The sequence below is a fragment of the Lissotriton vulgaris genome, chromosome 7 (genome assembly GCF_964263255.1).
Source record: "Lissotriton vulgaris chromosome 7, aLisVul1.2, whole genome shotgun sequence".
NCBI lineage: Eukaryota > Metazoa > Chordata > Amphibia > Caudata > Salamandridae > Lissotriton > Lissotriton vulgaris.
The window spans coordinates 1,461,558,177-1,461,573,476 of record NC_141695.1 but is presented as its reverse complement, the minus strand read 5'-3'; the positions used below and the strand labels follow the sequence as shown (position 1 = coordinate 1,461,573,476).

Genomic DNA, 15,300 nt, shown 5'->3' with positions numbered 1-15,300 from the left:
ACACACATGTAGCTGCTCACCAACCCATGCAGCAACTTATACACAAAGTGAAACACTGATACATATATTTAAATATTTAAACATTACTCGTTAATATATGTATTCACTAAGATACACTTAATAAGCCAGTTAACCAATCATTTTTTTTTTTTAAACATCCATTTACACACTTATTTAAACATTTATTTTTCCATCTACCTTTACATATACATATATAAAAAATATTTATTTTTCAGAAAGGCACACATTCACTGGATGGTGTCATCAGTGATGTCATGAGTGATGTCACTGACCATGTCATGAGTGATGTAATATGTGACGTCATCAGCAGTGCATTACACGCGCAAGTTATAGTGAGTCCAACTAACTATAACGTGGAATTTCAATGGTTTTATGTCAGTAAAATTTCCAGCTAACTATAACTGATGTGAAACCTATGTTTTCTTTAGTGAATATATATATATATATATATATATATATATATATATATATATATATATATATATATATATATATATATATATATATACACAGCATTTCATTCAAAACCGCAACCCACTTGGGCAACATTTGTTTTTATTGAACTGCTTGTGGCACACGTCCCACTGAGGTAACAAAGGAACACTCCAAATACCAGGATGCCATGTGAATGGCTACGCCCATATGGGCGGGGACTACAATTAATGAAAGGTGTTCAAATAAGATGTTGCCGCCTCGCAGTTTGTTAACCATGAGTCCCTGATGAAATGCTGTGCATGAAACACGTCGGACTGACTGGACAATTAGCTAAGGAGCAATCTTTTCTTGTATGCGGCAACCTTCAATAAAAGAGTTTGAAGCTGCACTTACCTGCTGTGGGCTCCTCCTTAATGGGTGATATTTGCGATTGATATATATACATATACACACACACACATATACACCAAATTTGCCCATAGGACGAAGACGCACTCACTTGCAGGTGAACTCTTTTCAAAAAAGGCCCTTCAATATTCAAGACAGGAAACCAGCATTCACACTGCAATTATGTTCTCATGCCTGATGCGTTTCAGACCCTCAAAGTCCATGTTCACAGGCTCCAGTAAAGCTTTGCACAAACACTTCAAAGGCACCCTTATGTCTGCATGCTGATTACAAGTCCTGCCCTCCGGTGGGCCTCACAGCTGAGTAAAATCAACTACATGTAATGCCACTATTCCTTTTTACCTTTCAGTAGGTGTGCGCCATTTTACCAGTTAATGATACAATATTTCTTAGTCTCAAATCCTATAACTCCAACCATTTACTTTTTGCCAAAAGTTCATAAAACTTTGAACAAACCACCAGCACGCCCAATAATCTAGAGTTGCGGCTCACTTTATGAGAACATAGCATCATATATAGACTTCTTTCTCGCACCAATAGTGCCAACATTAAACTCATTCATAAAGGATACGGGAGATTTTCTCCGAATCCTTATGGAAACAGAATGGCAACCAACGTACTTATTAGTCACAATCAACGTTGTGTCGCTTTATACGTCAATTGACCATGAACTTGGCCTACAAGCAGTTGTCTACTTTTTGAAACAACGTCCAATAGGGGAACTAAACCATACTAACATGATTCTAGAAATTATTAGAATATCTTTAACCAATAATGTGTTCCTCTTCAACAACAAGATCTACTCACAAAAACGAGGAACTGCAATGGGCGTTTCCTTCTCTCCAAGCTATGCTAATCTCACCATGGGATGGTGGGAGAAACACATAGCTTGGAGAGAGGAAAACGATCCATACACAACAAATGTGGTGTTATGGTTAAGATTTATTGACGATCTGTTCCTTTTATGGAAAGGCACAAAACAAGAACTACTTCAATACATTGCCATACTCAACAATAACGATGTGGGACTTCAATTCACATATAATATACAATCAAAAGAAATAGACTTCTTGGACACCAAATTGTACATAAAAGACGACAAAATACAAACAACTTTGTTCCGGAAAAAGACATTGACTAATAGTATTCTTCATGGAACTAGCTTCCATCAGGTGTCATTGAAAGAAAACGTTCCATATGGGGAATTTCTACGTATGAAGAGTAATTGCTCCGAAGCAATAGAAATGGAGAGCAAATTTGAGGAGACTAAACAACACTTCACGAAAAGAGGGTATAAATAGAAGACTATAAATCGAGGGGAACAAAGAGCTACAAGAAAAACAAGAGCTGAGACCCTAATTGAAAATAATAAAAAAGAAATAAAATCAAAGAAGGAAGAAGATAAACCACGTCTTATTCTAACATACTCCAAAGAAAGTGCACAAATCAGAAAAACTGTAACCAAATATTGGAATGTGCTCAAAAAGGATCCGGACATTGGCAACCTAAATGGGGATGGACCCCTAATCTCATACAGAAAAGCACCTTCTCTTGGAGATACATTGGTCAATAGCCACTTCACAGATAAAAAGGCAGAAACATGGCTACAAAAGCGACAAAAAGGATTTACAAAATGCATGTCATGCAAAGCTTGCAAAGTGGGAAAAAACCTGAAATCTCTAAAAGGACCCAAAGGGACAAGTTTTTGAAATAAAGAATAAAATCACATGCAAATCACATTTTGTAGTCTATTTGCTAGAATGCGACTGTGGCAAACGCTATATTGGTTCAACAATTTGTGCTCTTAAGAAGCTAATGCTGGAGCACATCAGAGCAATTGCGAAACACATGATGACTCATAATAATAAAACATGGCAAAATATGAGATACTCAGGAATTGCAATGGTGCCAGAACACGAAAGAGGAGGGAATCGTCTTCAAAAACTAAGACGTTTAGAATCAAAATTCATCATTAGGTTTAAAACAAAAATCCCCAATGGATTGAATGGGGACGAAGAACTTTATGTACACTTGTGACAAACTATAAACTTGCAAAAACAAACATTGACAAATTGCAAAACCAACAAACTGGGAAGGAAGAGAAAAGAATGTGACAAAGAACTTTACGTACACTTGTGATAAACTATGAACTTGCAAAAACAAACATTGACAAATTGCAAAACCAACAAACTGGGAAGGAAGAGAAAAGAACGTGACATCAGATAAATGGGAATGAACATAAAAAACTCCTTCTCTTGATAATACAATTTGGACAATATCAATAATATGTAGAATAAATTGACTGTAAAGTACTACTTGGTATTATGGTGAAAAGTAGAACCATATCGATGAGAACAATGTACAAAATGAAAGGCATCCTAATTATGCAATTGATAATTTCTGCTGACTCAATGTGGCTTGGGAGCCAATTTTTCATGATCCTGAGTTAATTTACGCTTGAGAGTTGTTACTAATGATCAGCTGTATATACACGTATGATAAATTGAATAGAAACAGGTTTTTCCCTTAATGTATCAAGAATCTTGAGAAATGAGTATTAGTATCTTTGTCCTGAGCAAACCAGTAAGCTGTAATTCATACTATCGGTCAAAGCACTTAGCCAAAATTACCCTTTATAAATTCTCCTTGAGAATGTCAGTCCCAAGAGAATTATATAGGACAGACATAACATGGCACTCAGCCACGATGTACATAAAACACCAGCCCGATATCGTGTTAAATTAATCACATGCTAAATAATTAAATATTAGAGCCTTGATTAATAAACACAGAACCACTGTTGAATTCAGCAAACTGGTTGTAAACGGACATCGATAGCCAAGTATGAACTACCCAACCCACAATGCATCATAATAGCTACAGTTGTGTTTGAGTATAAATGAGCGAAACTAAAAAGGGACTTATTACTACCGTGATCAAGAACTGTTTAGTTCGAAACGCGTAGGTGAAGGAAGAGATTTGGAGCTGAAATAAACCTTGTTTAAATCACCCGAGAAGAGTGCGGCGTCCTTTGTGATATTTGCTACAAAATATATGTTCTCATGCCTGATGCGTTACAGACCCTCAAAGTCCATGTTCACAGGCTCCAGTAAAGCTTTGCACAAACACTTCAAAGGCACCCTTATGTCTGCATGCTAATTACAAGTCCTGCCCTCCGGTGGGCCTCACAGCTGAGTAAAATCATCTACATGTAATGCCACTATTCATTTTTACCTTTCAGTAGGTGTGCGCCATTTTACCAGTTAATGATACAATATTTCTTAGCCTTCCAGTGTACTTCGCAGTATGACGCCAGTTTTCGAATAATGTATTCCTGTAAGGGCCAATCCTAGATACGAACAGCTCAAATCAGTGGCCCCACATTCCATTTTGTTGGTGGTGCAGTCCTCAAGGCAGGACTGCCGTAATATATAAACCAAATTTACCCACAGGACAAAGACGCACTCACTTGCAAGTGAACTCTTTTTTAAAAAAAAGGGTCTTTAATATTCAAGACAGGAAACTGGCATTCACAATGTGCGGGAAAGACAGCATAATCCTCGCCTTCATGTCCCTAATAGAACTGAAACTTTCCACCACATGTGTTAGTTAATTTTGTATTCGTCTATTAGATTAATTTCATGTACATGTGTTCTAGCTCACTATTTTAAAAATTTGGCTTGAATTTGGCTAGTCTCGACTTATGTTGGACAGCCCTGGTTTATGAGAAGTGAAAGCTGTGGTGAGTACTTCTTCTATAGTCCAATGAGTTAAATTAAGTCTTAAGAACTTACTGAGACTGCAGCGACTCTTCGTGGCTGAGTGACACCCACCACTCTTCCCTCTGCCGCCCATCCAGCTTCCGCTAGGTACTGCAAAAGCAACAAACAAACATAATATGTGTCAAGAGATCACTTGGTTCAAATTAGTTGTTTACAAAGCGTGCTGTACGCCAAGAGGTGTTACAGGGCTTTATCTATTGACCAATGTTTGTACAGACTGGCTCTGCAACATAAACAACATGTAAGGTGATACCGTAAGAGAAACACATTCTATCAATTAGACTCTTAAATCAGTTATCAAATTGCTTAATGTTTCTATTGCTTCTATCTAACAATACAATTAATTGCAACACAAAGCAGGTCAGTCAGGCAGCAGCCAGTGTTAAGAATTATAACCTGAAGAGCATGAGAAGGTTTAAACTAATCTGGAGCAGTTTTACAGTCAGGCCATAATTCCCTGTTTGCTCCATGGCACACCTTTTAACAGGCGTGCACTGTTGCATCAGAGAAGTGTGCCCTATTATGATAAATTGATAAATGTGCTGCTCTCGGGGCAGCCACGAAGTCGCCCTGCCCTGGGGGCAGCACATTCACTGTAATACAGAGCAGCTGTTTCAAAACAACTCACCGTTTCTCTGTCCTGGCAACAACCTGCATGCACTTTAAAAAGGGCACAGAGATGCCCCTGCAGGTGGGTGTAGTGAGTAGGTGCAGCCGCCCGCAATGGAACTATGGGGAGTCCATGGAATCCCCATTTGCCTTCTCAAGAAGACTGCCCTAAGGAGGCGCTCTAACAGTTCCCCACATTTTGTCACTGCGCCTCCTAAAGGCCAATTTGACCTCCTCACCTGCATTCATAATATGAGCAGAGACAAAGTGAGTCCATCCTTTGCAAGGGCCCATGCCCCGATGCAAATGAGAGACCGTCTTCTGAAGATAGTGCTTGCACTACACATGCACCAAAACTATCAGTATTAAGAAGGGGCCGCACAAGTTTCTACAGCCCCTTCTGCCATACCATAGTGCTCTGAAGGAGAACAAAGCGAGCACATACACCTGATGCGCCCACAGGGCAATATGTACAATATGGCCCCTGATGGTTAAAGGAAGTTGATTTCATACTGTGGCAGCCAGTAATTCAAAACATCGGAAAAGTGAAAGAGCACAAGGAGGTCGAGGGTTGGACAATAAGCACCGAGAAGAATGCAGGGGACAGAGGAGAACATATGTTGGTCCAGGAAAAGTGATAGCATTTAAAAATAATACAGCAGGCAAAATTTGCAATAAAAGAGAAGACGAAAAGAGAGCAGGAAGAGAAAACAAAAGGCAAATGTAAATGTTCTGTGTAGACTGACCAGAACCAGTAAGATATTTAGGCAGGTCTACATACAGAGAAGAGTAATAATTGAAACAGGACAAGAGTGACAGTAGACGCTTCAAAAAACAGAAGAATGAATAGTGCAGACACTAAACAAATAAAAACAGAAAGATTCGGCTATGGAACAATCTGAGGGCAAAGGCGAAAGAAATCCAGGTTAGAAGAAGAGAATGAGAAAAAGAAGAAACGTGTCTAGAGGCGCTGTTAAAGTGAAAGGAGTAGGCAAAGCAGAATCTCAGTCCTTCTCAGATGCACTTTAAAAAGAAAAGAGTGGCCATGCAGTTCTGGATAGCAGAGAGACATGCTTTTGAAGAGGAGTGGCGAAAGAGAAAAATGAAAAAAGATTTGGAAATCATCAGAATAAATGAGGGACTCGAAGCCTTAGGACAAAATGGTAGAGGACAGAAGAATGGTGTACAGAAACAAAAGAAGGGGACAAAAAATAGAACCTCAAGGAACCTTGAGGTGTAGTTAGTTGCTAAAGAGAGCGCTATGTAAAACTCATTAAATAAATAAATAAAATAAAAAATAACGCGTGAATCCCTTCCAGGAGACAGAGAAAAAGCAATCATGCTGAGCAGAATTAAAACAAAAGGGCATGGTAATCTGTGGCGTCAGACTGAGAAGAGCACAGTTTCTGAGAAGTGGCCAAGGCAGTAATCATACTGAACAGAACACGGGGAATAGAGCCTGAAAAAAAGTCGTCAGATGTAGGAGGAAAGGATGCTAAAGATTTTTGGTAAGAAAAGAAAAGTGAAGAAATATGTCTGAACTTTATTTATTTATTGTTAGAAGCGGCACAGTGGTTGTAGTTTAAAAAAAAGAAGGAACGATTCCAGTAGAAGAAACTGAAGGCCTAGCTAAGGAAAGAATAGAGAGAAATGCAGCAACAGAAATGGTGGAGAAGGAGTCAAGGCATGGGAAAAAAAAGATTTAGAGACAGTGGGAAAGTTAAAGGTGGGCTTATCATGGCAGAAAGAGATTCAGAAACAAAGAAAGAAAAAAGCAAGTATGAATATTAGAAATCTTAAAAGTAAAGTAAATAGCAAAATAATTAGCTGAATAAGAGAAAAGGTGTGCCAGGTTGGAAAAGTTAGAGAGAATTTGATTAAGAGTGGAGAGCAGGCAACATGACTCATCTGCCTACTTTGAAATATGGTTTTGAAAGAAGGATTTTTTTGGCAGCTCTAAGGTGAAGTGTGTATTAGCTGTGACCTGAAAAAACATAGGTAAAAGAGCAAGATTGCCACTCTTGTGTCAAAGATACTGGGAGTGACTAACAGGTATACAAAAGGTTGAAGTTCAAGAGTGAGTTACGGTTGTGGAGCAGATCGAGTAGGTTGAAAAAGCTTAAGAAGCGCAAGAGAGTCAAGGAGGGAGGACAGTAGGAGAGTACGTGAAGAAGAGGAACCTGCAGACAGAGGGAGGAGAAACCGGAAATGCGGCTGCCCAAGGCCACGCAGTGGCCATCAGGAGGGCGGCCCCCTAGACACAGAGGGCTCCCCCCGCCCCTCTCTAGCACTTTCTCCTCCCCCGGGCAGGGGGAGTCCCGAGGGGAGCAAGGAGGAGCTATGTGGCACGTCCGGTGCGGCAGGCAGGGCAAGGGGTACTTAAGCCCCCCTCGCCATCTTCTCTGCCTCTTTGCCGCACCGGACGCGTCGTGGTGACCTCGTAGCAGGGACACACATTTTCCCTCCCGACCTCTCACCCTGTGTGTCAGCTTGAGTGGTACAGTTTGAACGTTTTAATGTTTTAATTTTCGTTGCAGGTGGAGTTACAGGGCGATCCGGAAGCAGAGAGGTGCAGCACTGTACCTCAGCGGGCACATAGGGGTGCCAGAGCCTAAGACCTGGGGCTTCATGGGAGGTTCCGGGAACACGTGTTGGCGCCCCAGTAGTCCTTCGGGCGGTTGTGGGCCTGTGCAACCGGGGGTTTGCCTAGCTACGCCCCGCAAGGGGTGTGAGTATAATGTTTACCATAAGGGGCAGCACATGGTGGTTCGCCACGGTGCTGCCTGGCTCATCAGGCGGGCAGGTGGTGAGAATGCGGCCTGCCCTTGGATCGCCCATAAGATAACCCACTATGATTACATAACGTTGTATGTAATAAACCTGCAGCAGTTTCTTCCCAATCTAACACTGGTGTATAGTGTGTTATTTGCGGGGTGCATGCTATGTTGTGGGGTGGGGGGTCCTGTTGCCATGATGTGTCTATGGAGTGTCAAGCACTAAGAGTGGCGGAAGCTAGTGAGCCAGAGGAGATATTTTTCAAATTTCAGCCCCTAAAATAACTTAGGAGTAGGAGAAACAGGTGGAGGAGAAACAATGGAAGCAGATAAAATACTGGAAAGGAAAACGTGATCAGAAGAAGGGCAGTGTAGAAGAGAGAAAATGGAAGTTTTGAATAAAGAATGAAAGAATAGAATATCCAGGGTGCCATCTGGGCTACAAAAAGGAGAACAAATTAGACAATTAAGTTTGAGAGGTTCCATATGAATGTGGCGAGGAATCATAGTAGAGTCAACAACAATTTGAAAATTAAAATCATGAAAGAGAAACAGTGAGGCATTGTTTAGGAGGCAAGGGAGGATATATTCAGTTCTACAAAAACAAGGCTGTTGCTCTACAGATAATCAGAAAGGAAAGAGGATAAGATTTAGATACATTAAATTAAATTCAAAGCAAGAAATTATATGAAAGTTTTTATTAGTGGCGGACAGAATTCTCCTACAATGAAAGAGGAGACCAACATCCCCAGGAGGGCAGGAGAGGCGAGGAGAGTGAGAGAAAGAAGACACAAAGCTGTTGGGGGTCAGCAGGCAGCAACTGTGGAAATGTATTTTGTGTTTTAATGTGCTTGATGTAAAGTGATCTTGAGTTCCAGAGGTTGAAAGCTACAGAGAACTAAAGAGATGACTCCTATGACTGAACAGGAGTTTCATGAGAAGGCAAGAAGGTGTGATGACTGGCAGAGTCATAGAGCATGGCTCGGAGCTATCAGGAATTGCCAAGAGCTGACACAAACTCTCACTTGTCTTGGCCTCCCTTTAAGAGGATGGCCTTGAAATTGGACATAAATAGTCCTACAGCAAACTCCAAAGTAAGCAGAGATCTCGTACTGGTTGCCACTACCTGGGAGAGCAAATGCATTTTTTCCTGACTGGTGGAGGAGTCTGGAAAACCTGTCTGCAATAGAGAATCGTCCTGGGTTGCCAGGTAAGGCTGGATGTCAAGAGTCAGGCAGCTGCAATAGAGTAATCCAGTCAATGTCCTCCAGTCTCGCAGTAAGAGTATTTCACGCAGTAATATAGAATAACGCACAACCATGCTCTTCCTAGGGTTTCTACAGACTCATAAGACCAATCCAGAACAGTCTCTATTCGCGGTAAATATCCCCCCTAGATGGGCCACCACAAAATAACTTTGGTGGGAGCAAAAAGGTTTTTACAATTTTTACCACTCCAAACCATCAAAAGCTAGTGAAAGCACTAAGACTGTTGGCATCTCGTCTACATGGATCGATGAACATGAAGGCAGAGAAAGCCTCCCAATTTATTCCAGTTGGCTTGTTAATTAATACACTTCATGTAACAGACGCTTCATAGTCTCCAATTTTACCCGGCTCACCAGTTGAGTTAGGACAAAGCATAGACATGTCTAAGTCCATGCATGCATCACATGTTTACTCTATGTCACACTACATTCTTCAGTCGAGGTTTCTGAAATTCATAAGTTCTCCATATAACGTTTTTGCCTTGTTGAGAACTCTACTGCTGAAGGAAGTTTCCGTGGTCAAATGCAAATGGCAAAATTCTGAAATGTTCTTTATCTGCCGCTTTGAGACTAGATTGGAGGGGGTTCTGGGAGAGAGGTGAGATTCCTTACCAGAGGAAGTAGTACATTCCACAATTGTATTAAAAGGGAAGGGCAACAAAGTCACTTCAGAATTCATCTTCTTGAAATGTACGATTGTGGAAACCTCTGCTTGACTGAAAATGCCTTAAAATGATATCTATAATGACAGAGAAACTGAATGGGAAAACACAGTACAAGCTTTGCTGCTAATTTGCCTCAACCCTCGCTTGGAGAAAGCCAGGCTGAAGAAGGATGTGCAGATCTTAGATACCACACGTATTCCATCCTTGCCCACTATGTTAGAGATTAAAGTCTAAGGTGCCAATTAGAGAGCATATTTAAGATACACGTGTGCATTCAACTATACCAAAAAAAATGTATTTTGTGGGTCTAAGGGCACTGACCACCTGATAGCTTGAAACTGAAGAAATAAACTGTCCAAGAAGTTTGTGGGTGCCCATTTATTGCTTGGGGAGAATCAGTCTGCAGGCAAGCATAAGTCTGCAGGCTCTTCAGAATCTAAATTAAGTTAATACACATAAGTGCATGCTGTTCCCTTATTGACAAGGGTATAATTACCTACATATTGCTTCATTGACTTAACAACATGAACCTGTCAAAGAACATCAATTATTTACACTCTGGGCCACCAAGTCCATAATTAGGTGGAGGCTTGGACATCATCCATATATTTATGATATATCATCAAGGTAGGCTGGGTGAGTGGCATACAATTGAAAATAGTGCTTCAATCAATACCCAATCAGCATCAAGATAAGTGCATTAGGGCAATAAATCATCTGCAATTATTAAAATATTATAATGTTCAATTCAGAGTTATGAAGCAGCCAATTTGTAAAACAAATTTTGATTACTAACATTGGGAAAAAGTAGAGCAGAAATCCACCTTACTGAGCTTCTCCTCTTTTAGTTAAGTAAGTATTTACTACAATAACTCCCAGCACCACTACAAGGTAATTTTTACATGTTTTGCAACCATGAAAGGTCAACTTGTTTGCAGTTATTTTGAGGGGCTGCCCACACAGATTAATGGTCTGTTACCCGGCCAAGGCACACAAGGTAGTGGGAGTGAACTACATAGTATATCAAATCTGATCAAACTTCACATATACTCTATTGTAGATCACAACACATAGTAAGCATGCCTTAATCCGTGTCACCACCTGTACAAATCTGGTGATACTCGCATTGCATATACTTTGCAACGTCTTGCAAACTATAGTGTATGAGGCTCGCTGTTCACCCCCAACTTTCCCTATCAAATCACTCTTCTAATGTAATGCTAAGCTCTCATGAGTAAAGATCTTCTGGTCCTGATTTACTGTCATAACCACCGCTCACTTGCACACATATCAAACATTCTCATCTCATTAACTCTAATATATAGCCAGGATTGACAATAGGAGAAGGGGCATGCCAGACCTCTAGTAGGCTTTGGTAAAATAATCTGTGCTGAGCCTCAACCTAAAGATTTTGGATGCTAGAAAGCACCAAAAGAACAAGAATGGGAAGGTACAAATCACATAATCTAGAAGGCCCTCGAAGGTAGCTGACATCTTTAACAATCTACTGGCAAAAGAGAATGAATAGGCTAGAAACTAATTTGTTAGAACAAAAGCTTAATGGTGTTGCGAGAGATATTAACCTACTCTAGGCATACCGACAGGAAATGCCAGAGAGAGTCTTGAACACCAGAAAAAACTCTGGCAGAACTCCAACCTATGGCAAAGGATATCCAAAAACAAATGATTGCAATGCAAATGAAGAAGTATGCCATAGAGCATAGAGTCGAAAATGCAGAAGCAAGGTTTTTCAGCAATAATATCAGGATTGTAGAAATTCGGAAGAGAACCAAAGGCTTGAACATGTTAACATTTATTGAGACCCGGCTGAAAGACAAACAGCGACAGACGGTCTGTCACAATTCTTCACTGGTGAGAGAGCTCAACAGGTACCAGCAGCCCCACTCATGGGGCACCTCCCCCTCCCATTGTGGTCCATATATTTAATTATCGGCACTGAGACACGCTTTTACAGACGGCGAGGAGCAATGGGCTCAAAACTGATAGGTAATCATAAAATATTTCCCTTGTCCAGTTACATGGTGGCTGTGCAAGCTAAACGTCGCACCTTTCTGGAGATAAAACTAAAGCTTGCAAATTTGAAATAAAGTATATCTTCATGATCATAATAGATGGCAAAACACATTTCTTTTCTGAGCCCCACAAAGCATGGGAATGGGCCACCAAATAGGCTCATGACAATGGTAAAATATTACCCGATTCTAGTCCACAACACATAAAAACATTAAAGAGCAAAACCAGAACCAAACAAACTCAAATAACTAAATCGACATCAGATTCAGAGCAAAAAGCTGTAGCCAACGTACATAGGTTAGGATTCAAGCTGATAAGTAACTGCAAATAGTTGTGCTAAGAACTTTGAATATGATACAGATTCTGCACACTTAGGATCAGAAGATGAAGAGGACGTTCACAACAGTCTGATACAGTAGTGATTTAGATGTACAGGGTGTACACCTCTCAAGAGTACATGGCAATAATATTAATATCTACAATGTTTTAGTTACCCAGGTAAAGGACCATGAGAAATAGGGTTGTTATTATGTGAATGGAGGTGGCAGTTCGTATTGAGGGGGCAGCAGGACTAAAAAGAGATGGCACAACAAAAGGATGTCATATAAGGAGGCGGCGTGGTAAGTGGCACAGTTGAAAAGGAAACAAAGGCAATACTTCTCATTCAATACCTCATCTGAATCTTTGATACAAGAGGTATTCTACACACACTTAGTTACGTTTGATATGGGCATAGTTGGTTGGACATTAGGCCCACCATGCAATGGGGTAGATACATAGCGAAGATTCTAGTGTGGTGGTTACAGCTGGCTCACTTAATTGATGCGCCGTATAGAGAAGCACCTACATGTAATTACACAATTCTCTTCCGAACAAGCAGGCACAGTAGGAGCCCTCTAACAAAATGAGAGGCACTCAAGGACATAGTAACGGGTACATGTGCTGCTATGACATATGGAATGAGGAAAGTATTAGAAATGGAAGTGATACAGTTAGAAGGAACACTGAAAGATCTTGCACATGAAACCGTAACAAATGCAGAAACATGGACCCAATTAACACAAATGAGAAAATAATAAAGATAACCCCTCGAGAGACTTGGACTGCATCGCTACAGGGTGCACATAGTCAAAACAAACACAATGAAAGGGATAAAACAGGGAGATTACTAGGCTGACTGGTCAATAATGGAACAACACAAACACCAGTTATTGCAATACACAAACCTGAGAATACTGTAGCTAAAACACAGGTCGACATTAACTCGTCCTTACCAGAACATTACATAGCACTGTAAAGACAATGGTAAAGGCGCTCAATAGAAAGCTAAGGTAATATGTACAAGGCATGCCTAAAGAAATTATTAATTAATCCTAGAGCAAAAGAGCAAATGGAAATGCCCTTAACTGTTGAAGAAGAGAGTACTGCTGTAAAAGATGTTGCCAGTGGCAACACTCCGGGCTTTGATGACCTCCTGCAAGGGTCTTATGTCAGCTATCAAGGTGTGTTAGTCCGTGACTACAGGATATGTGCCAAGCAATGAAAGAAGCAGGAACTGTGATACCGACTATAAAAGAGGTGACAGTAATAGCACTCCTCAAACCAGGAAAAGACCCCTTGGAGATGGGCTCATGCTGCCTGTTATCTTTATTGAATTTAGATTATAAGATGTTTGCAAAAATATTACCTATAAAATTATCCAGCAATTTGCCAGAATGTATCCACCCTAACCAATCATGTTTTATCCTTGGAAGGAATACATTTCCAAACATACGAAGACTATCACATAATCAATGACCCTTTGCTAGGTGTATTGTAATCATCAGTAGCAGCTATTGATATGGAAAAGGAGTTTGACGCCTTAGAATAGGAATTCTTGTCCATACTAATGGAAGAGACGGAATTTGGAAAGAAATTTAGAACTTGGATAACGCTGCTATAGGCAGACCAGGCAACATAAGTCTGGGACAGCAAGATCATTTCAGAGGCTTGACGGATACAAAGGGGTACCAGAGGCCGTAATGATTAAAAGAGAAGATTTGGCAATATAAGCTTCTTTGCACTGCAATATGCAAGCTATCTCACTGTAATCAGATGATGAGATCCTTTAAATCAGAAAAACCAATGTAGATTTAACTTCATATCTCATACCTCATCACTTTTGCTTACACTTGGGAGATAAAATTAAAGGACAAATCATGTCTATTCCCCCCTAAAGCCCCTGCGCACCCTAGATGAGGAAACCTCTCCCATAATGTCAATAAAATGGAGCACTACATACTTTTAATACACGAGAATCGAGCTTTTTCAAGAAGATGCAGACACTATAGTGGGCACCTGGGCAAACAATGATAAGCATGAAGCAACTCATTCGATTATGGAATACGTTGCCCTGTCATCCATGGGCAGACTGCCACTTTTCAAAATCATTATCATACTCAGACTTCCATATTTTTTGAGAACATACCAGTGAAGCCGAATAAGAAATTATTTAATAATTTGAACAAGATGCTCCTGGAATTGGCTTGTGGTGGGGTCAGGAATAAAGTGGAATTGGCTTGGGGTGGGGGCAGGTAGAAAGTGGTTGTGTGTAAACTGCAATTGTCTATGAATGTGGAAGGGCTGGCAATGCCAGATTATGAAAACAACTGTATTGCTACACACCCTCAAAGGTTGTAAGGCTGACTAAGTGACCAGTGACTAAATAAAGTAAAATATATAAACGGGCTCCATAGTGTGGAGTTACTATTATCCGAAGTGTTCGATCTTAGCCCTATACCCCGGAATCAATCAAGATTGCTAGAAGTAGCTCAGTATGGTTGGAAAAGATGCATTCATAAAACTAAAACTACAGATGGATACAACCTAAACTACACAAGCTTGGTTTGGTCATTAATAAAGCATGTTGGCTCACAGATGAAATAACTAAATTAGGTGACCTGATTGGAAATTAGTTTGCTAACATTGGAAGAATTGAGACAATGAAGCCCACATTGTTACAGATTACTATATGTACATTGAACTATGTAATATGCAATACCATGTAAACAAACAACTATGGAATACATGATACGTGAATCAGGTGATTTACTTCATTTATGGCTTAGAATTTTGACTGTTGTTTTGTAGTGTAGAATTTAAATATATCTTCATACCCTTGAAGGATCAAAAAGTGCTCACATTTGCATATGGTTTTTGAAGTGATTGATTGAAAATAAGTTGAATGTATGGTGTCCTGTGTGAGTTATGTGCGTATGGAGTAGGTGTGCTGGAGACTAGGAAAACGAATACATTTCTGCATACCT

At 40.2% G+C, this 15,300-nt stretch overlaps 1 protein-coding gene across 1 annotated transcript in view; it reads right to left on the bottom strand.

Moving 5' to 3' along the window:
- DHX35 (DEAH-box helicase 35) overlaps positions 1 to 15,300 on the bottom strand; it is a 593,749-nt gene that overhangs the window by 460,695 nt on the left and 117,754 nt on the right. Inside the window, exon 4 of the mRNA XM_086932268.1 lies at positions 4,659 to 4,736. Coding sequence (XP_086788394.1) covers positions 4,659 to 4,736 — 78 coding nt within the window. The remainder of the gene's footprint in view (positions 1 to 4,658; positions 4,737 to 15,300) is intronic.